Genomic DNA, 21612 nt, shown 5'->3' on the forward strand with positions numbered 1-21612 from the left:
GCTTGATCCTATCCTCGAAACGTTTATTATATTCGATTTGGGGTATGGCCATCAGCGCCATCTCAAATTTTTCCATTATCTCATCTCGAGTGCTGAAACGTGGTTTCTTCAGCCATTCGAATAGAAAAAAAATATAGGAGGTTGTGTTCAAGACACGACCGCATTGTTGACGTAGAACTACGCTGTAGTTTAATTCAAGTCGCTTGATTATAACTGCGGATATAATTTTATAATACTCCGCAAAATTTTGAAATAACCATTCTACCAGTTTGGTCGCCCTAAAATGTCATTTGACGATAATTGTTTGATGATTCATTCTTATACTCGCAGAACAATACATGCTCGAGATAAGCGCAGCTGTCATCTTTAGTGGAGAAAGTTTTGCTACTGGCAAGGGAAACCAAATCACATACAACATTCCAGAACGACATTTACTTTCTTGGTGACTAAATAAACGAAATAAACTCTATCAAATGCAATCCTAGTTAAAAGCAGCAGGCGACTTGCACGCGAGCCCAAATAAATTAATAACTTAATATAGCTAATTGAATAACTTGGTATTCCCCAAATAATTTTTTGGTGCACAACCTTAACACCTGCTTCACCATAGCGTCAGTTCAATGCATTGATGACAGAAAAGACAATGTTAACTGCTTGAAAAAAGGCTGAATATTTGCCTCAGCAGAGATTCATTACCAATACCCTAGCGTAAATATTTCCCTCCCGCCATCTCCCCTCCTTGTTTATATTTATCATTACGACTGCATGATTTGCAACATCAATCGTCAATCATAGCATAAAAAAATTAGGCGATTGTTGCATCGTTACAGGGTCAATGCACACGGGCGCAGATACAAATGGGGTTTCAGCGTAGCGAAGATGCACTATTATTTACGTACGGGTAATGAAGCACGCACGTACTTATACAAATATCCATATATCGATGGCATGAAGCAACTAAATATACACACACTTATCTCCGTTTTGCGCTCTTCTCAACAGAAGCCCTTCCTGTTAATATTCCCAGTCTAGATTAGCTTAGATGTCATTCTTTGTGGAGAGAGTTTTCCTACCGTCATGCGAAACCAAATCACTGACAAAATTCCAGAACATTTATTTTCTTGGTGAGCTCACGATAGCCTAGCTTGATGATTCCCCCCACAATTGTGTAGCTCAGAGCCTTAATGGAATGGCGTCAGTTTGATGCAATGATTGCAATGCCAGAGACATCAGCGAGTGAGTAATTTGATCGCGTCCACAGCTCAATCCGAAACGAAGACATGAAATGACGTAAAACAAGGAGAACGAGCGATATTCATTGCTTTGAATACAGAACTATACTGAAAGTTTGCCTTCCTTCCTTGCTTGAGACTTTAAACTTCTTCAGTTCATTAGTCTCTAACCTTCAAAAAGGCCCTTTTAAAACTTTACTTTATCCATAATATTACTCCTCCATCCCCATTCCCTTGAGAAAGGCATTCGATCCCTCGCCGTTCAGCTCGCCCAGCAACGATGTTGTTCAGTCGATTTCCCCACGAAGAATGGAAGGCTTCCTCAGCGAGATCCACTGTTTCTTCTTTTCCTTTGTTCACGGAGACTTTACATCTTACGATATCCCTTCGGTGCTCGTCGATAAGTTGCTCGTTATTGACAGCTCTGTTCGGGAAAGCACACAAATGGACAGAACAAATGTATGGGGAAATGGGAATGCTTCCAATTTTCATCTATTTAAACCATATACAGCCTTTGGGATTGTAATGTATAGCATATCAAACAAATCTTACGGAATTTCCGATTCGTTTGGTATGTAAATCGCCAGAATCCGTTCACGGCAAAAATAGTAATTAACGTTAACTTTATTTCATTAAAACGTGACCTGTTATCTGATTTGGCACCCTTAATGAAAGACGTGGTCCTACGTCAAAAGTCACATGGAGCCAACTCAGCTGAATTCGGTGGTTGTTGAATGGTATTCGTTTCGTTTTTAGCCAAATGTTCACGAATTCGATTGATTTTGCAAATTTTGCAAGTTGTACAAAATCAAGGCACGCGCAATAGCAGATGTAATACAGCGTCACTTTTATAAATGTGAAACTAGAGACGTCGGTTAATCGTTCGATTAATTCAAATAATCGAATATCTGAAATTATAATCGATTAATTTTGTATCGAATAATTTGAAATCAAAATATGAATAAATCGAATAATTGTCACTGTAATCGCGATTAATGAAAGAAGGAATCTTTCTCAAGGTTAATGCATTTTCAGGCTAAGAAATAGGCTATTTAATTTTTTATATCCAACATTTTTTATCCAACCATCTAACATCGACAACTCGATAGACCACGCGACCAGAATGACATCTACGCAGAGGATACTGACCGTTCAAGCTCTTCAAATCACTCATACTGCTTGTAAGCTGCATCTACTATACGTACGATCACTCCTCATAAGTTCTTGATAGGGTTTTGATCTGGAAAACAAGTAGAATAGTCCAGAATCTGAAGCCCCTATTCAATGAACCATGCTTTGACTATCCGGATGTTATGATTTGGTACCAAATTACCCAATTATCAAGGTGTTTTCGATGCAAAAATAGAAGTACTTCATTGCTCTTCTGACTGTACATAGGTGTTGATGGAAAGCTATCTGAACCAGGCTGTTTTGAAAATATTTTCCTTAAACCATCAAACAGCCGCCTGCAAAATTACGTGTTGAAAAAATACATGACACGTTCCATGAGTCCTTCCGGTATGAAGAAATTCTATTCAAGTTGGATTTCTTTTTATCACAGAAGGTCTCCTGAAACCCATGGGATTATCTCCCACATTAGATTTTGGACCCAGAAGGCATTTTTATGGCATTTTATGGGGAGAATATCCTCAAAAAGGCCTGGTTTAGGTAGCCTGCCATCAACACAAATGAACAGTCAGAAGTGCAAAGAAGTACTTCAGAATCATTTGAATCAATGAAGTTTTTACATCAAAAACAGTTTGGTAATTGGTTAATTGGTTTTTGGTTAAAGTTATGGCATGATTTGATGAATGAGGGCTTCAGCTTCTGGACTGGTCAGCTTGTTTGCCAGATCAAACATTTTCCTCAATTTAAACTATATATAGACCAAGTTTTGCGAAAATGGAACAGACCGCATCTCTGAAGAAATGCTCCTAGGAATAGTTTGTTGAAATATAATATTTTCTGGAATACGATTTTTTGGGTTGTCCGGAAAGTTTGTGCTGCCACTGATGATAATTAAATCGAGACACTGATCCAGAATGATCAGTCCAATCATCAACAGCCACCTCACCTACGGTCTCGAATTGACTTGTCTGGTCAGAGATGACCTTCTGAAAGCTCTACAACAATGCACTGTGTAATGGATCTGGCCTGCTATCATCAACATCAGCAGCCACCGTATGCACTGATGTAGAGGAACCTCCGATTGACACCCTCGTGGACGCGGCAATAGTCTTCACAGCTGCGAGCTACCTTTCCTAAACCAGCAAAAGTGACGAGACGCACCTGACTACCTTAACAAACGAAATCTTTTAGCCGATGACACACTTCACCCTACCATCGATTGCTAGATAGCTTTAGTTTCGGGACCAATGACTGAAGGATGCTGGTGGTCCATATGGAAAATACCATCAGAGACGGCGAGCTCAGTGGGCCTGAACCTTTGTCGAACTCGTCTCAAAGAAATACCGCAACTACGAGATTTGATACACAGCCGGATCCAAAGGTATGCAAGGAGTTGGTTTCGCGGTAAGTGTGCACAATAAGTCTCTAATTTCAAACAAGAAACTCGCCGGCATCTGTCAGGCATTCAAACCAATCCTGATAATTACCGACTTGGTTAGCGCCTTCAATTCCGCTCGGTCTAGGGAGCCATGATTACAAGCTATCAGGAGGTATCTAGTGCCGGATACATTCCTCATGTAGGCCCCCGGACATAACGACATAACCGGCAATGAACGGTCGTTTTGTTAGAATCAGTCACTTCGGATAGGACGACCTCAAATTATAGATCAACAACACATTCAGAACTATTTGGGTGTAATATAAATCCTCTGAAGCGAGGTTGTTTTCATGAAAAATTGAAGGCTCCATAGCTAGGTTCGAAAATGTGAAAACGATGAGGGAGCAGCGGATCTTGTCCGGACTAAGGAACCGCCACTGCAGCATATCATACAAATTCAACAAGGGATTCTTTCATCCCCTTTGGGCTCTTTGCCAATTCCGTAATTCGGTCGAATATATCGTTGGTGTATTTCTGAAATTCTAGAATCGCCGGAACTTTTACCAGATCAGCAGGAGTATTAGTGACATACCGGGTGATGACCCTTCGAGAACTGTTGTGCTACATTCCGTTATCCCTACAGCACAGCCGTAGCCCTTCTATGTCAGCTTGAAGCGCACAACAGTCAAGGTGAGATTTTATTACTTTATAAATTTTCAAATCGTTGGCGTAGAGCAGTTTCCCAACATTCAGTCGGAAGCACTGGTCGTTTCTAAATAAAACGAAGATAAGCGGTCCGAGAACGCTTCCTTGCGGTACTCCAGATGTGATGGGAAAAAATCGAGAATGCGAGCCATTGATGTTAGCGTATCCTTCCCGCCCAGATAAATAATAACGCAGCCACTCAGTTATCCAATATGGTAGACCCAGGTGACTAAACTTTGCTACTGCGAGTTAATGGGGAACCTTGTCGAACGCTTTCGGAAAATCGAAGAAAATTGCATCTACCTGGTGTCTGAGCTCGATTCGCGTTGCCAAAAAATAGTGAACGTCATGAGATTGGTCGTTTTCGATCGTTTATTGACGAAACCATGTTGATACTCCGATATCATCGGTTGACATGCAGCATACAGCACATTGTGAACTAGTCCCTCAAATACTTTCGCCACACAACATAGGACGGAAACGCCTCGATAATTTTCAACGGCATGGTCAGAGCCTGATTTGAAGATCGGACACATTGAAGCGATTTTCCACTGCTGCGGAAAAGTGCAGTAACTAGCGATTTATTGAAAATTATCGTTAGTGGTGTCTGCAGAGATGAGGCAGGAACAGTGGCGAAAGTTTGTTAGTTCCAGAACTTTTGGTCACGTCAAGTCTATGCAAGGCAGATGAGACATCGTGCTAAGTTATTTCGAACGGTGGTAAATCGAAAGCGGGGCGAATATATGAACGTTAGTAAAATTTCATTGTAAACACATTTCGCGGTACTTTTGAGGCCGTTTTTGCTGAGACTTGGTCACCTCCTTGCCCGGTAGCCCATTAGAGGGGGCGTCGCAAAGAACCTGGTCACTCGACCCGTGGCCAGGATGGAAGAAGACTGATGTTAGCTGGTCTACTTAGCCATTGGGTACGCGCAGCATGCCGGTTTTCCAATTTTTTATCCAGCAAATAGGAGACCTCGTTTTACTACATTGGCTCCTTTTATATCCTCGAAATTGAGTGACCAGCTTTCTTCTTGGGTTCCAGTTCTCTAGAGAGAGTACAGAAGATGAAATTATACCCACTGACCACTACTGATTCTCTTCCCAGCTTGCCCCAGCCAAGATATGTTCTGTTCTGTTGTTCTGCTGTGTAAGTGTGATGTATTTATATGGCAATCGACAGACTTCCTCAATCTGTCGCAAAAGAACCTGGAAATCAGGTTAGGGGCTGTCCACATACCACGTGGACAACTTTAGGGGGGGTAGGGGGTAAGAAAATGTCCACTCTTGTCCACGGAGAGGGGGGAGGGGGTATAGACTGAGTCCACGTGGACAGGAAGAATTTTCTCTGCGTATTTATCAATAAACGGATTGAGAAGCCTGAGAGTGCTGCCCAGTCAAACGTTCATATATTTTCTCTCATATCATGGATCTTCTTCAGTGAAATCTGTATTATAAAAATATCTCACGTAAATTGTGAATGACCAACTATTTCCTATGATCGAACTTTTATAGTTACGGGATATGCAGAGCCCTCATAGCCAAAACTATAAAAATTAAACGATTCCATAATGGTTGAGATTCCATGATATGCGTAAATGATTTTTATCAAATATAATTTTCTATACGTTTTGTTATATCTCGAGAACAATATATGATAATAACGTCTGTATAGTTTTTCATACAGAATTGCGTGTAAAATCATTTTTCCAAAGTATTTTCTTTCCATTAATTTCTAGGAATAAATATTTACATTTGCAGGAGATTGTCTATGCATCACTAGTCGTCAACTTAAAACAATTGAGCCAGTGTTCTGATAAATTATAGAATATTTCAGGAGGTGATAGAGGATCATATTTGATGAAAAAATCCTACGCATGTAGTCAATTCTCAACTAGGAAATTGTTGAATTTTTGTTAAGTCTAATTTTATGTTTTGAACTGACTCTAATTTAGAAAGTACGCTCCTTAGAATAATTATACTGTTCATTGGAAAGATAAGAAAATTTAGTATAGAATGCAATTGTAAAACTTTCAAATTAATAGAACCCAGGATCAACTTTTAAATGTAAGGAACCAACTTCAAATCTTGTGTTTTTAATTAATTTTCCAAAAATGCATGATAAACTGGATTGTTTCTATCAGCCAAATTGAAGCTCTCCAACCACTCTACTGTTCCTTCCTTGACACCGCACTATTATCCTTCTTGTTTTCTTCCACTAATTTAAATGTGTTCACAACATAATTTTATGCAAATTTTCAAATGAAAGCATCGTGCGCACTTTTTGAATTTTCAGTTCAGTCATTTTAAGGCAAAAAACCGGTCTCAAGGAAAGTTCAATAATTCTTTCGTAGTTAAGATTTGATCATCAGCGTGGAAGATTTTTTATGATCCCCTATCTCTTCAAATTTTTCTGATCAGCTTAGGTATATATATAATAATATTATTTTAAACAGATATAATAGTTTTTGATATTTTATTCAATTTATGAGAAAGTTTTCTCAATAGTTTGAACATTTGTAAAAAAAAATAATAGAAGGTTAATGAATTTCTCAAAAAAAAAAAAATTTTGCAATCGGGCAACAGGCTTCAGGGCCATTTTTGGAAAAAATGAACAAAATTTCAATAAAATGGGGAGGATCGGAGGATTAATTTGGCGTTGAATTGCTCTCTGGTAAACTGTGACGTTTTAATAAGGATTTAAGTGGAGGAAAACTAATGAGCAATACAAATAACTTATCGTGCAAGATTAGTAAAAAAATATTGAGTCGTGAGTTTTCTGATGTTTTTTCCCCACGAGCATTTTGGAAGCTATCTAGACACTCAATGCAGGATGGTCAATAAGCAGTTGAAAAATAAAAAAATATATATAGATATTGAAAATATTTTTAATAAGGTATTAGTACCCTTTGAAACTATTGCGGAAAAGGTTTCTATTGCGCTGATGCCTAAATGTGAATTGATCGTTGAATGAACAGACATTTCCTGTGGCGAAATGTCGAAAATGTTTTGAGTGATCTTTGAAACGCTCTAACTCTGTTATAAAATAATGCATTCGTCAAAGCATCAACTGGACCATGTATTAAATATTTCCAAGATTGCGATCAGTAGATTTGACCATCGATTTGCTGTGCGTTCATTATTTCATGAAATATTCTTAATTCGAAATCAAAGAATAATTTTTCATTCGATAGAGAATACCTCTGTAGTAAATAGTTCTACTGAAACTCTCTATGAATAAAATGGACGCGAAATAATCATGTTGATTGGATTGCTTTTAAGCATATATTCTCAAAATCTAGAGAAACTTTGAAAACAAACTATAAACGCGTTATCTTTTCTTGCAAAGTATTTTATCTACAACACATATACACATCACACACTAGAAATTTGTAGCTTGAAAATGCTGTATTTTTTATCTTAATGTCATCATTTATATCGAAGATTCAGGCGTTCCGAAATCTCTGAAAAATTTCGACCTTTTACTCCTCATCCTTTGTCAAGTGAGGATCTATAGATATCAGAACATGCTTCCCACTTTATCTTTTTTTTTAAATTCTTTTTAAATGATAGAAAAAGAGTCTATGTATATAAAATCGTTCTGTTCGTTTTTGTGCGCTTCAAAAACTCGAGCTCTGATGGTGCTCATATTAGAACACAACATACGAGCCACTTCAAAAATTGTTGTTGCTACTGCCAACGCCTCAAGAAGCTTCAAGCTTTCCACATGAAATGAGCACACTTCTGAAATAAATCTGTGAAAGTAAATTAACTTTCTAGTATTGAATATGTATTCTATGCGACAGCAACACAATTCTTTGCATGTGTTCAAGAATAGTGAGCTTAAATTGTATCTGATAGTGATTTTAAATCTATTTAATTTTATTCGATTGGCTTTGCTCAAGATCAATCCTTGGAATTTTATTTTATTTTCGGATGCGGATTGTTCAACTGGATATTGTGCGTTTCCGTGTTGACAAACCAGATAGCAGATAGCCTTTAAGATAATAGAAAAACAAAGTATTACAAGTATTTTAATTAGAGGCGAATGAACTGCAAAGTTTAAAGCCTTTTAAAAACAAAAAACAAAGAACATACAAGTATTTCAAAATTAAACTCATATGGAATTATATGGAATATTTACTACTCATTTTTCTGTCATAAAACACAAATGAGCCACGGCAAACGTGGCAGGGTTCAGCAAGTAAAATTTGAAACAAAATAAACTTAAATGGAATTAAAATTTAATTCATGCGCAATTCAGTTATTTCTCGAATTATTCTAATAAAATCAAGAAAAATGTCCACGCTTGTCCACGGAGGGGGAGGGGGGAGTTTAAAATCGTGCTTTTTCTGTTTTTCCCTTACAACTTTTCAGCCCAGGAGTCCCAGAAGAAGAGAAGAGAGCTGAAAGCCTCAATAATAAAGAATAAAAAACGAAATATAATCAAAGAATTGAGCACAAACCGCTACTATTAATAACCATACCATTTCTATCGATGGTAAGCCATAGAATGAAAAATAGATACAAACTTTAAGCGCATTTTTATTATTTTCCCGATTTTTTCCAAAAAATGGAAGAATGTCCACGTGGACACAAGGGGGAGGGGTATAGACAATATCCACGCTTGTCCACGGAAGGGGAGGTGGGTGTCTAAAATCGTGCATTCTCTGTTTACGTGGTATGTGGACGGCCCTTAACCAGTATTGGAATAAAAAATAAAATATCTTTGAGATAGATTGAGGAATATTATTTGTTCGCTCTCTGGTTTCGTGACCCCTCTATCGACATCACTCGAAATGCATGTTTTCCTGCAGGCCACCACATATCGTCCAGCCGTCAACAGAAAATTCAAAACTTCATCCAATCCGCGTTGACGGCATTGAGCTTCGTATTACGAAATGGGGGAGCAGGCATGACAATATGGGTTTGCAAAAGACATAAACGTGCTTTTAAAATAAAAATTATGAATGAAAATTATTTTTACCAAACCAAATTAGTACTCTAGGTAAACTAAAATCACTTTTGCTTGCAAGTAGTAAAAAAATATCATACACAAATTGTGTTTAAAGATAATTTTGTATTATAATGGCAAGTTTTGGTCAGAATATTTGAAAATTGATAGAAAATAGTTTAAATTGGGGTCAGAACAGCGTACTTATAGAAGGCAAATAACGCAAAGAAAAAAATTTCATTCAAATTTTAGCAATTTAAAACTGCCTTAGGGTCGACTAATCTGATAGAGAATAGTTGACCTCATACAAACTAATATCGTATCCAGGTGTCGACACCATTCCGCCGTCAACGCGAAATGGAAGCAGTGTTGCCAGCGCCACCAGCAACTGTCGATTCGCGTGCAGTGTTTTTCGCGAACTTTTCTCCAGCCGCCAGCAGCGAGCAGTCAGTCCATTTTCAACTGTCATCGTCTTCGGTTCTCATTTCGTTTTGGTGCGAGTGCTGCTGTCTTCAGAGAGTTCGGTGGAAACAAAAGAAAGCGAAAGAAGAAGTAGAGGAAAACTAGACCTGCGAAATCGTCAATCCGTGTGAACGGAAAGCGAGCGGTTGTGTCACGGTAGCGGTCGGTGTTTCGTGAATTCGGGTACCACTCCCCTTGTTGGAGTGTTTCGAAAACGGTGCTGTGGTGCGAATTGATCTCGAGGCAGACCCCAGTGCTGGAAGAAGCGTCTGGAATAATATAGTTGCGCAAAAGTGCATTCTGTGCAACTCTGCAAACGTCGCGCGACCGCAGCAGAGGAAGATAAATATAGGAGGAAAAAGAGTGCCTGTGTATTCGCGGTGAGCCCAGCAACCGGAGAATTATCGAGATTGGAAAAAAGAAATATACAGCGAGGCAAACGGAGTGTGTGTCGTAAAGTTGATTTTTTTTCGGGGAATAATTATACAACCCCTCTCGGGAGACGGCAAAGTTCCGCAGCACGATGTCCGACGATAATCAGGAGAATGGAACCCGCAACGGCGATGTTCCAGAAATTGAACTGATCATCAAGGTGAGTTATGATGGCTTGGAAAAAAATTGTTTTTCCCTTTGTTTACGCCCGTGAAGGTCTGTCTGTGGGAGGAATGAGGAATATGATGACGCTATGAAGTCGCTGCCCTCCGGCTGGCAATAACAGACGAACCGAGCGCCGAGTGCAAAAAACGCTTGCGCGTAATGCTGCCAATGTCTGCTGGCAGGCATTGATCCGATGATTTATCCCAATGAACGTTCGTTCAACAGTTTGAAGTATATTTCCTGCTGGTTATGAAGTCGTGAAGTTGAAATTTCACCGCGGGATGTTCCAATATTCAACTGGATTGCGCCAGCTATCTTTAATTTCTCGCCAAGAGATAAGATAAGCCATTCTATTTTCGACTTATTACATAGATTGGCTGGGTGGGGTTCTCTCGAGCGCGTCACTTCTGCGTTGCGTGTTCTAATCGATTATGGAACACCCGCATTATAAGAGAGGTCTCTATTAAGTTGCCGTCTTTTCCAGAGTTGATCTGGGAGCAGCTTGACGATGTTAATTGGTCATGCTCATCAACATATTGCTCAGTGCGGCAAAGTATTCATTCAACAACTGGCACATGCCTTCGTTGATGGCCACACCACATGGACGAACCTGCTTTGGCGAAACTTTTTCGTGTATTGATCTACACGGTACGCAAACACACAGCCTTTCGGTGGTCTGCCTGCCAAGACTGTGAAAACAAACCGGTTTTCAGGCTCCAAACGTAAAGTTCCCTTTCATTACGGCGCTCCGTTGGAATCCGCCGATGACTTGCAGCGGAGGAACAGCAAAATAAAAAGAACACGAGGAGGAGTGCACATTCGCGGTGTGTTGTAGCATATTGTATGGATGCTGGAAGCCGTCCGAATCATGCTTTGCAAGATACCGGTTGAGAGCAAAATGTTGCGACGGGTTTGCCTTATTTGGAAGGGATTGCTGTGCACTTCTCGGATCAGTGCGGCTTTACAGTCCTCTTGACTGACCCAGTGGTGCTTTGCTTTGAAATGTTACGGATGATATCATAGATTCTTTGTGCACACAATACAACGCAGACCAACGAAAGGATGGCATTCAAAACATGACAGCCTGGAGTTTCATTCTTAAGATATTCATTGAAAATTCACTTCATTCACTTCACCGCTAGGTTCGATCGGAACCCGATAAATCTTGTCGGGTGGTCCAGGAAGAGTTGGAACTCAACATAACCAGACGAAGTGTGAGCAACCAACTTCGCGAGACAGGTCTACAGAGCTTCTTCAAAAAGAAAAAGCCATTATTACGGAAAGCCAATATCAAAAAGCGCCTGGAAACATGCTCCTCGTCCTACTGAATTTTGGAAGAAGATTATTTGGACCGATGGTAGTAAGTTTGAGCTAAAAAAATACGAAGAAACATCAGCGATCTCGTTGCCTGAAGTCTGAGCGTCTGCTATTCAGATTTACCTAAGCAACAGTTAAACAGGGAGGAGGATCACTGCTTGTGTGGGACTGTTTTTCCAGGAATGTGATGGACAATATTGTCAATATGGATGGAAAGATAGATGGTGAATCCTACGTCAAAGTCTGGAAGGAAAATTTAAAGCCGTCACTCAGGAAAATAAATGTGAAAGGTTATATTTTCCAACAGGACAATGACCCCAAGCACATTTCGATTGTTACGCAGCGCTATTTTCAGTCTAAAATGATTAAAATGTTTGAGTGGCCACCTCAGTCCCCAGATCTCAACTCCATTGAGTATCTAAGGACAATACTGGATGAAAAAAAAATCTGGGTGGGTTATATCTATGATATAACTGAAAGGTTGACGTGGGACTACCGTTGGCTTAGTAATCACTTGTTTGTATTGATTAAATTATCAATTGAAGAAACAATTTTCGAATTCAATTGAATTCAACATATTTGCTTTGTAAATAAAGAATTTGAATAAATGCCATGTAACATCAATTCATGCATTGTAATAGATTATGTTCTTCGTTGCAAATAAATTCGATGACAGCATTTTGCATAATCATCAAACGGTATGCGTAGAAATTCAGTGAGCAGAAGATATGAAGGCATATTTTTCAATGCAGTTTTGAATAACCGAGCCAAAGCGTTGTGTTCGTCCCCGTTTTGTAGTCCGTGTTAGACACACATTCCGGAGTGCAAAAAAACATGCGGGTACAGAAGCGCCTCCGGCTTGCATGAATGTACTTCTACTTTTTATACTATATAGGCTTTAAACATGGCTTCATTCCCCTCTGTATCTGAAATGACGATTCCTAGGCTTCTTGGTTTTGACGTCTATGTTGGGGAAACCGGAAATCGGGCCATTCAAAACGTAGCAGTTAGGGCGTTTAGATAGCACTCGACATTTTACAGTTATTCAATTGTCTATCTCATGAAAAATAACATTTTATTAAGAAGCACCCCACACTATAATGTTCCCTCCTTCATGCTTGAATGTCTTTGTGGTATACTGTGGCATGGCATGTAAGCGCAGACTATTGGGTGATGGACCAAAGTTTTTCCGTCCGAGCCGATGAGGTTTGTCTTCGATGAGGTTTGTCTTCGTCACAGAACATTTCTCTACTGCTTTTCCTTCTCCGGACCGATTCAATCGAACTGGTCTTTCGCCAACTTCAACCGCGCCTTCAGATGCTTCGGCGTCAGCATCGAATCATTTCGGGGGCTTTTAACGCCTAGCCTTTGTTCTACCAGCTGCTGCTGAACTATCCGGGTACTTACGGACAAGTTCAGTTCGTCCCGGATGTTTTTCGAGGTCTTGAAGGGATCTTTCTTGGAAGGTCGCTTTATGGAAAAGTCAACCTTCGCAGTTGTTTTCCTTGGGCGTCCAGACGTTTCTATTGTTCTAACTACAGATGTTATAAATTTCTTCGAACAATGCAAATAAATTATTATGAATGGATTGAAGTACTGGATTGAATTATTTTGAAATAGGACTATGTTTTTGATTTCTATATAGGGGAGCCACTCTACGAAAAATGTAACGATTCATTAAGAGTTTTCAAACGCATATTACTCAAAATCGTTATTGCCACATATGTTGTGTTATATACCTTTAGATAGGAAGTTAATCCAGCAATTTGTTTGCTTAAAACATGAACATTGAATATAGTAAAAAAAATGGTGGGTTATATCTATGATATGAACGACCGCAAGGTTAACGTGGGACACCCGTTGGCATAGTAATCATTTGTTTGTATCGGTTAAATTATTGATTGAATGAAACAATTTCGAATTCAATTGAATTCAACAAATTTGCTTTGTAAGTGAAGAATTTGAACAAACGCCATGTAATGTAAAACATCTTGATTTTGATGGCTGTGTTCGGGAACATACTGATAGGAACCAAAAATCCCCCAACTTGCATGTATTCGCAAAGCGGATTTCCACAGGTACATTGATTTTGAAGTCTGTGTTATGGGAATCGTGAATCGGACCAATCAAAATGTGGCAGGTAGGGCGTTTAGATAATGCATAACATTTCACAGTTGTTCAATTGTTTATCTCATGAAAAATTGCATTTTATTAATTGTGATAGATGCGTAGAAATATTCCCTATCAATTGATGCAAACATCTTTTTGATCTATTGAGAAATGTTCGAGTTATAAGCATTCGAAATCTTTCATTTTTTCCTGCATTTTCTGTGTTTAGGTTTTCATTCTACCCCCCCATATATTCCGGTTAGACGTAGTCCCACGTCAAATAGTTAACAATTCGACGATTAAAATGGGTTCTTTCGATTGCACTAACCAATGTTGGTGATTGACGAGAGAATCGTCGAAAGCAACCAAAAAGCAACAATTTTTTCCAGCAAGTGAAAACAGCTTCTTCAATCAACGTGTTGGTCTCGCATCATACGATACCACTCAGTGAGTGAGCGAATCCAAACATGTGGTAGACAAGTGCATTCTGTCTCGTAAGTAGAAAGAACAGCAGCTCTGTCGACCGATGATTCACTCTCCATCGATCGGATTTGTGAGTTGATGAGACAGAGAAGGATCGCCAAGCGATAATTTTCCCGTGATTGCACTCATTTGAACAATTATCATACCGACAGCAAGCGTTTTTGGGGTCAATGCAGCAAATGTCTGTATATTGTGATGCACACCGAACAAAAATTTATAAGCAGGGAACAAAGCTGCGATTTTTATTCGATCAGTTTTTTTTAATGTCCCCACTTATTCTTAAAATTTATCAGGTGTAATACATATTTTAGATTAATGCGGGCTAATTGTATATGCGATAAAAGATGTTATGTTTTGTAAACGCTTGTGGTACAGTAGTTTGTTTTTGTGGTACAGTAGTCTGTTTTTGTTTGTTTGCAGCATTAAAGGAAATTGGAAAACCGCCAGTAGTTAACTTATAACGACAAAAGATCAGGACCACATGGCTAACGTAAAGAAGAAAACATCGAATAAAAAAATCTGGTGCATGCGAATATACACACAGATGTGATATGAAATTGATAGCAAGAATTTTTCTGTTATCCGGATGGTCAATATTTATCAGTTGTCGCATGGAGTATAGCGTTTCACCAATCGATGGAAAATAAATACGATACAGTAATCTTCCGAATATACATATTTTAGTTTTTGCGGAATGTTTCTTCAGAAAAGAAATGAAGTTCTAATGTAATTCCGAAAGAACTTTTCACACAATCAAATAACGTTACGTTCCAGATTGTATCCATTACTTTTCCCAACAAAACGTTTTGACGTAGGACTACGTCTTTCATTTCTATACCGGGGTGTAAAATCAAAGTTTCGAAAACGAAAGCGTTACGCCGGAGACCGAGATTTTGAGAGTTAATAGCTCCTAAACAACTGAACGAAATGGTATGATAAACACTTCATTCGAAAGATAAAATGTCTACGCGTTCTATACTTGTTACTTTCTGATCCAAAAACTTGTTTCAATAGTCTTAAATTTGCTTTCAAAATAGGCTATTGAAATCACCAATCGGTATATAAGCGAGCGCCGCTCGGAAATCCACTCAGTTCTAATTGAACAGCGATTGGAGCATGTGCTCGCTGCTGTGGTGAAGCTCTTCATTTATCATGAAAGCGCGGATGAACGGTGTCACCAAGAGCCTGTTTGTGCACCTTAGGCCAGAAGGGAATCCATCAGGAGGAGAGTGATGCTACAAACGGTTCCCCGGGAAGATCTCGAAGCAGCCGCTACACACACACACATACACGCACGGAATTTTTTCCGTTTGGATCGAGAAAGATCCGGAAAATAATCTGCCAGTTCCTCTAGGAATTTAGAAATACATTCATGTGAAAGAGTTTATTTGAATGTTTTCTATCCATGTAACACTGTGACCAAATATGTTTCAATCAAAGCTATTAACAGATGGTTATCGAGTTAGCATTAACCAGGCTTCCAGTATCGAGGAAAATGTGGAAATATCTAATCGTTACTGAAAATAATCTGCTAGTTCCTCTGGGAATTTCATATTACATTCATATGAAAGAGTTAATTTTAATGTTTTCTATCCATGTAACACTGTGACCAAATACATTAGGTTTTGTGATTTTTCAATCAATCGCAATCAACAGGATAGCTTCTGAAGATTATTCTTCCCCATCAGTAGGATATTTCCGTATCCAATATTGGATGCATAAAACCTTGTGCCTCCAACGTAACGCTCTCGTTTTCGAAGTTCTCCAAATATTCATTCATTCAGAATGAATTCAGATTCAACTTCATACAAATGATCTCTAAATCAACGATAGTCCTACGTCACCCTTGCGGTTATACCATAGATATAACCCACTTCCTGTTTTTAACCTGTTTTTAACCCTAATATACTCGCGCAAATGGTTTCCCAGGCCGACAATCAATAATTTTGTTTTAAAGAGGATGAACTAATTGACTTTAAAAACTGAGTGAAGATGAAGAACACACATTAATAGAGTATCACGTTTTCTGCAAGGAATGTTGAACAGATTTTCTTCTGTTAAGAACTTAATAACAGAAAAGGTTACAATTATGATTTTTTGGGGATATATTGAAATAATTTTAATATTAGTTAAGAAAGAGTAAGTACAGGTCGGACTCGATCATCCGGAATTTTAGACTCTATCATCCGGAGTATTTTGGTTTTGATTTTTTTTTGTATCGAAAATTTTGAGTAATTTGTTAATATACTTTATAAATATGATTATTTGAACAAATTTGTACGAAGCTAGATAGAGGAGAGGACTGTAAAAGGGGTTGGTCAATACAACTAGTTTCGATTATCTGCAGTAGATTTATATACGTTGGAAATTCCAAATTTAAATGAATACATCGATTGAATATTTAAACATACCTTATATGATTATTTAATGAAACATGGATGTAGTTAGGATGAGCAGGGTCTGTTCAGTATGTTTTAATTCGGTTATCCACAGTGCATCATATATAATATGATCTTTCGAATAATCATGGATGTAGTAAAGAAAAGTAAAAGTTGGGGTAGGAGTGGTGAGATTGTTGCAAAGAATACAAAATAAGTGATAAATCTTTGAATCCGCTTGGATAGTCCTTTGATTTATTGGATTCTCAAAAGATGTCTATTTAGCATCTTCATATGTTACGATATTATCGCAGAATAGATTTAATTTAATTTAATTTTTTTTTCTTGCAAATTATTATTTATTTCGGTTTAAAAATAAATTCATGAGTAACGATGTGCATTAGAGTTCCAGTGAGAATGGTCATCTCAAATTTACGAATGGGACTTCCTGAAAAGTATTGATTACCTCGAACAAATACACTATACAACATTTTAGCTCATTCAGACTTTACTTACTATTGTCGTAAAGACGCCAAAGTTTGAGTCTTCCGAAAACCATAAAATCACCGTTAATGCGTTCATGCGCTCTTTTACAGTCAACAACGGGATATCAACATTTACCTTGACTTCACAATGCAATCAGTCGGTACCTCGCCCCAAGCCTCGGCCACCCAAAACATAGCATCCCTAATGTTGATTCCGTTAACCATCTCATCGAACTCTCCTTGGCTCCTGGATGCCAAGCTTTTGCTTGTATTTGGACTTGATCATTTGAATAATATTTCGGTTCATGAGCTGTAACAAGGCAATGATTTTTTTTCGAATTTCAAAACATTACTCCTCCCTCATGGGGCGCTAGTCAATTTGTGGCTAAGATACTGCATTATACAAATAAGTCAGTGCAAATCATAGTTAGTTTACATTTACCGGGAGATTTCCTTTTAATTTTTTAATAATTCTATTATCCGGAAAATTTGATCATCCGGAGTGAAAATAAAATCAACATTCCGTTTCAACTCTAGTCGAGAGTGAGCAGTCTGAGAAACTGATCATCCATTGCTGACCATTGGACAAAACGATTTCTTCGAAGATTTGGTGTTTTTGCGAAAGCCATCAAAGTCCAGCGTGGATACAACCAGGTTACAAAACTAGAGGGACGAGAACTACTTTCATGAGGATGCATCGTATGCCTTTTCGAAATTTACAACAAATTAGTCTAGCCAGCAAGTAATCAACTACCCATCCCCTCTTAGATGGTGCCTACACATGCTACTAATGATAAATCATTTATTTTTGATACAAATTTATTTCAATAAGTGCGATCGTTTGCCCCATAGGCTGCGAATTTGTGCCGAAAAGTCCGCATTTGATAATTTGTATTACAATAAATATTGGACAAGCAAAACTCGAAGTATTTATAAATTGCGTTTCGAAGGTTATATATAGTTTCTATTTGGTAGGCAAACTGAACCCTATTGGCTTTCCTTTTAAAAGTTATTAGACGACAACTGTTAGGTGCGCACCTGCGAGCATTAGCACATCGAAAAGTTATATTTTCATCGCATCGCATTTTTGCCTTGTGTTTCAATTCTTTTCTGAGAGCGACACCACTCTATCACAAGTAGAGGCGAATGAACTGAAAAGTTTAAAGCCTCTTTAATTCAACATCATCATCATCTATCACAAAGCGATTCGATCCAAAGCTCCGAGGCTAAGCACCCAATCGGATCAGGAAACGAAAGTAAAGCGACAGCAGAAACTAACGAACGAATCATTAAATGATACAAGCGAGCATCGATGAACACGCGCACAGATACCAAACGATGACTCTCACGCTGTGTTTATTAGGTGTTTTCGTTGACACGTCAGTTTTCTGTTTCATGAGTGATTTAAAACATATTATTGTGTGCGTTGAATGAATTAAATAAGAGAATGTAACGAGCGCTCGTTGATACGATTGGAACCATCCTTGGCACTAACCACTCGTTTTCGTCCTCGGCGCAACGAGCAATCTTTTTGCCTAAATTCGGGCGTTAGCTCACAATGTGAATTGATGCGTATAATCAATTATTCTCCATTTACCGATAATAGGCATTTATCAGTTATTGTATTGTATGTTGCTCGATCAATTCGTGCTCAATTCAACAGTTTTCCTAGGGCTTCCATTTGATGTATCAAAAGAGAAAAAAATACAGATTTTGATCAATGAATAAACTAGAAGTGGGTGATACCTGTGATATAACCGCAAGGTAGACGTAGCACTACCGCTGGCTCTGTAGTCACTCTGAATCAATTCTCAATTTGAATGTGAATAATTATTTCTAAAGATTGCTGAATGTTTTCCTTGTTATTGTGTGAGAGGATGAGTATGAGTATGAAATTTTTATTAACATGAAATTTAACTATTTCGAACTTGTTGGTGGTCCAAAAGAGAACCGTGGATTTTGCAAAAGCAACTGATGAAGTTTGATACATATTTCTATTTTGTTCTCGTGAGAATAATACATGAGAGTTTTCATGACCACCCCACGCGGAAGCAGAATGGAACTTGATGCTCATGGATACGATTGCATCCAGGGTTGCCGATCAAAAAACTGGAAGATTACTCTTAAAAAAAACTGGATCCTGCAAAATTCTTCTTTTTTTTAATCGATTATTAGTGTAGTATTTATATGTACTTCATAGATTGACATAGATTGACGACAATAAAAACAAAACAAAACAATATTTGAGAATCTTTTCTTCTAGACATAACTTGGAAAGGTTTATTTGGATAAAACTTGGAAAATTTAGTACTTGTTCCACAATGTGATTGATTGAAGTGCATGGGACAGGATTTCTGGTTATAGATCATTGCATGAAACCTAACCTTAATCCTCTGTTCTTTTCACATTTGTGTAGTGTTTTCACGAAGAGAACCGAAGAGAACTATTGAGAACTAGAACAGAGGGTCCAATCATCGGTCCGAGCCATCATCATCAATGAGCTAGATTGTTATGATTTTAATAGCCTGTTTTCAAAGCATTTTTAAGCTATTGAAACGGACCAATAAGTGACAATCATAGAACTTTTTGACATTCCATCTTTCGAATGAAGTGATTATTATACCACCCCATTCAGCCGGTAAAGAGGTATTAACGTTCAAAATCTTGCACTCCAGTGTTACTCTCTCGTTTTCGAAATTTTGAACATACACCCCGGTACAGAAATGAAAGACGTAGTCCTACGTCAAAACTCAATTCATTACTTACTACACACATTCACTACACACAATCACAGTCCTATGTCAAGATCCCGTCCGTGCCCCTGGGCTCAGACCCATTAACTTTTTTAATATAAGAATGTCGATAGAATAAAGCTATTAGATTTCATGTTGTACTAAAACTAACTGTTCTCTTTATCTATCACCACTCCTCTACTGGAAGTTTAGTAGTAGATCTCTCTTTTTGACAGAGTTTGTCAATTCACAATGCCTCTTACGTGGTTAGAATAGAAGAAAATGTGCTTTTATAGATTTTTGTCTGAGTGTTGATATAAAATGAATTGTACCCGATTCTAACTGAATCGAATCTTATTAGGAAATTTGATGCGGGTCGTTGAGTCGTTGAGAGTACACATGGTACGCCAGTTTGGAAAAAGTAGTACTGAGAACAAGACGTCAAAAGTTTTGAATGAAGGACATACCATATCAGACACCGCGTCACTAAAATAATGAGAATTTCCAAAAATTATATAATTACATATTCTTGAATATTTAGACATCAGAAGTATGTAAAAAAACATAGAATATTCCCTTAACCCTAGATTCACAAAATATATTTACGATCATTTTGTTCATAAACATATGTCTTTGATACACCTTACTTTGATTAATAAAAATCTACAAATGGAAAACATGAAAAAAATTGAAAAAAATATCTGAGCATTCTAGGCATACAGTAGGGTGATGCTTCATAGACATGTGATGCCATGTGCTGTTCTTTTAGTAGATTGTGTATGAGAGTCGTGTTTTTATGAATCTAGGGTTAAGAATGAGAGATCTTGTAATGATTTACTTCTCAATTGATCCACATTACTTCGCAAAACTTTCTGCAAGCCAATCCAAGCTGCTATTTTTAGCTTGGTGTCGCTGTGCCTAGCGTGAATTTGCAAAGCGTTCGAGATCTCATTGCCCTGTAAACCTCAACCAATAGCGAAGTGACACAATCGGCTTACTTTTCCAAATTAGTACAATCTCGCAATGTTTATTCACCCCCCGTAAAGGTGTCGTGTTTACATAACACCAGTTGGGTTTGTCTGTGCCAGTATTTGGTCGTCCAATTCGAGATAAAAATCCAAACCAAAGATAGAAAATCTTAAACACTCTGCAAATACAACAACAACACAACTACAATAGCGCCGAAAACACAACGAAACTAAAAGCGAGAGTAAATTTCACTACCCATAATACCCACTAATCGAAACAACTATTTCGGTTTTATCGTGACTTTTACCAAAAACACCAACATCAGGGCAATGAATCGTTGCGCCAAATGACAAAACGTGACTCAATTTGCCTGTTTTCGGCTTTAATTTTGCTGCTGTTGTTGGAGTGGATGAAAGAACGGTACAAAATCGTAATGCCGAGTGTTCGGACCGAGCCCGTGGTGTCGCGTTTATGGCTTCCCTCGAGCGACAATGAAAAAGTACACACAAATGTTCGTGAGAGAGGTGAGAACTCGAACTGGAAAACACACAATATGGTTGTTGCCTTAAAGACGTAAAGCGCGAGATTTTGTTGATTGCAGTCACGATTTGTGCATGTTTGGAAATGTTTCGCTCTCCAAGCCCGGTGTGTTGGGACGAAACGAAGGTTTTGGGGGAATAAAGC

General features: G+C 38.2%; 1 protein-coding gene across 2 annotated transcripts in view; it reads left to right on the forward strand.

Moving 5' to 3' along the window:
* The first annotated feature begins 9848 nt into the window (after nucleotides 1-9848).
* LOC129762432 (chloride intracellular channel exc-4) overlaps nucleotides 9849-21612 on the forward strand; it is a 115555-nt gene continuing 103791 nt past the window's right edge. For both annotated transcript variants that reach the window (XM_055760671.1, XM_055760677.1), the window contains exon 1: nucleotides 9849-10450. In XM_055760671.1, coding sequence (XP_055616646.1) covers nucleotides 10382-10450 — 69 coding nt within the window. In that variant the 5' untranslated portion in view covers nucleotides 9849-10381. The remainder of the gene's footprint in view (nucleotides 10451-21612) is intronic.

Source organism: Toxorhynchites rutilus, chromosome 1 (assembly GCF_029784135.1).
Source record: "Toxorhynchites rutilus septentrionalis strain SRP chromosome 1, ASM2978413v1, whole genome shotgun sequence".
NCBI lineage: Eukaryota > Metazoa > Arthropoda > Insecta > Diptera > Culicidae > Toxorhynchites > Toxorhynchites rutilus.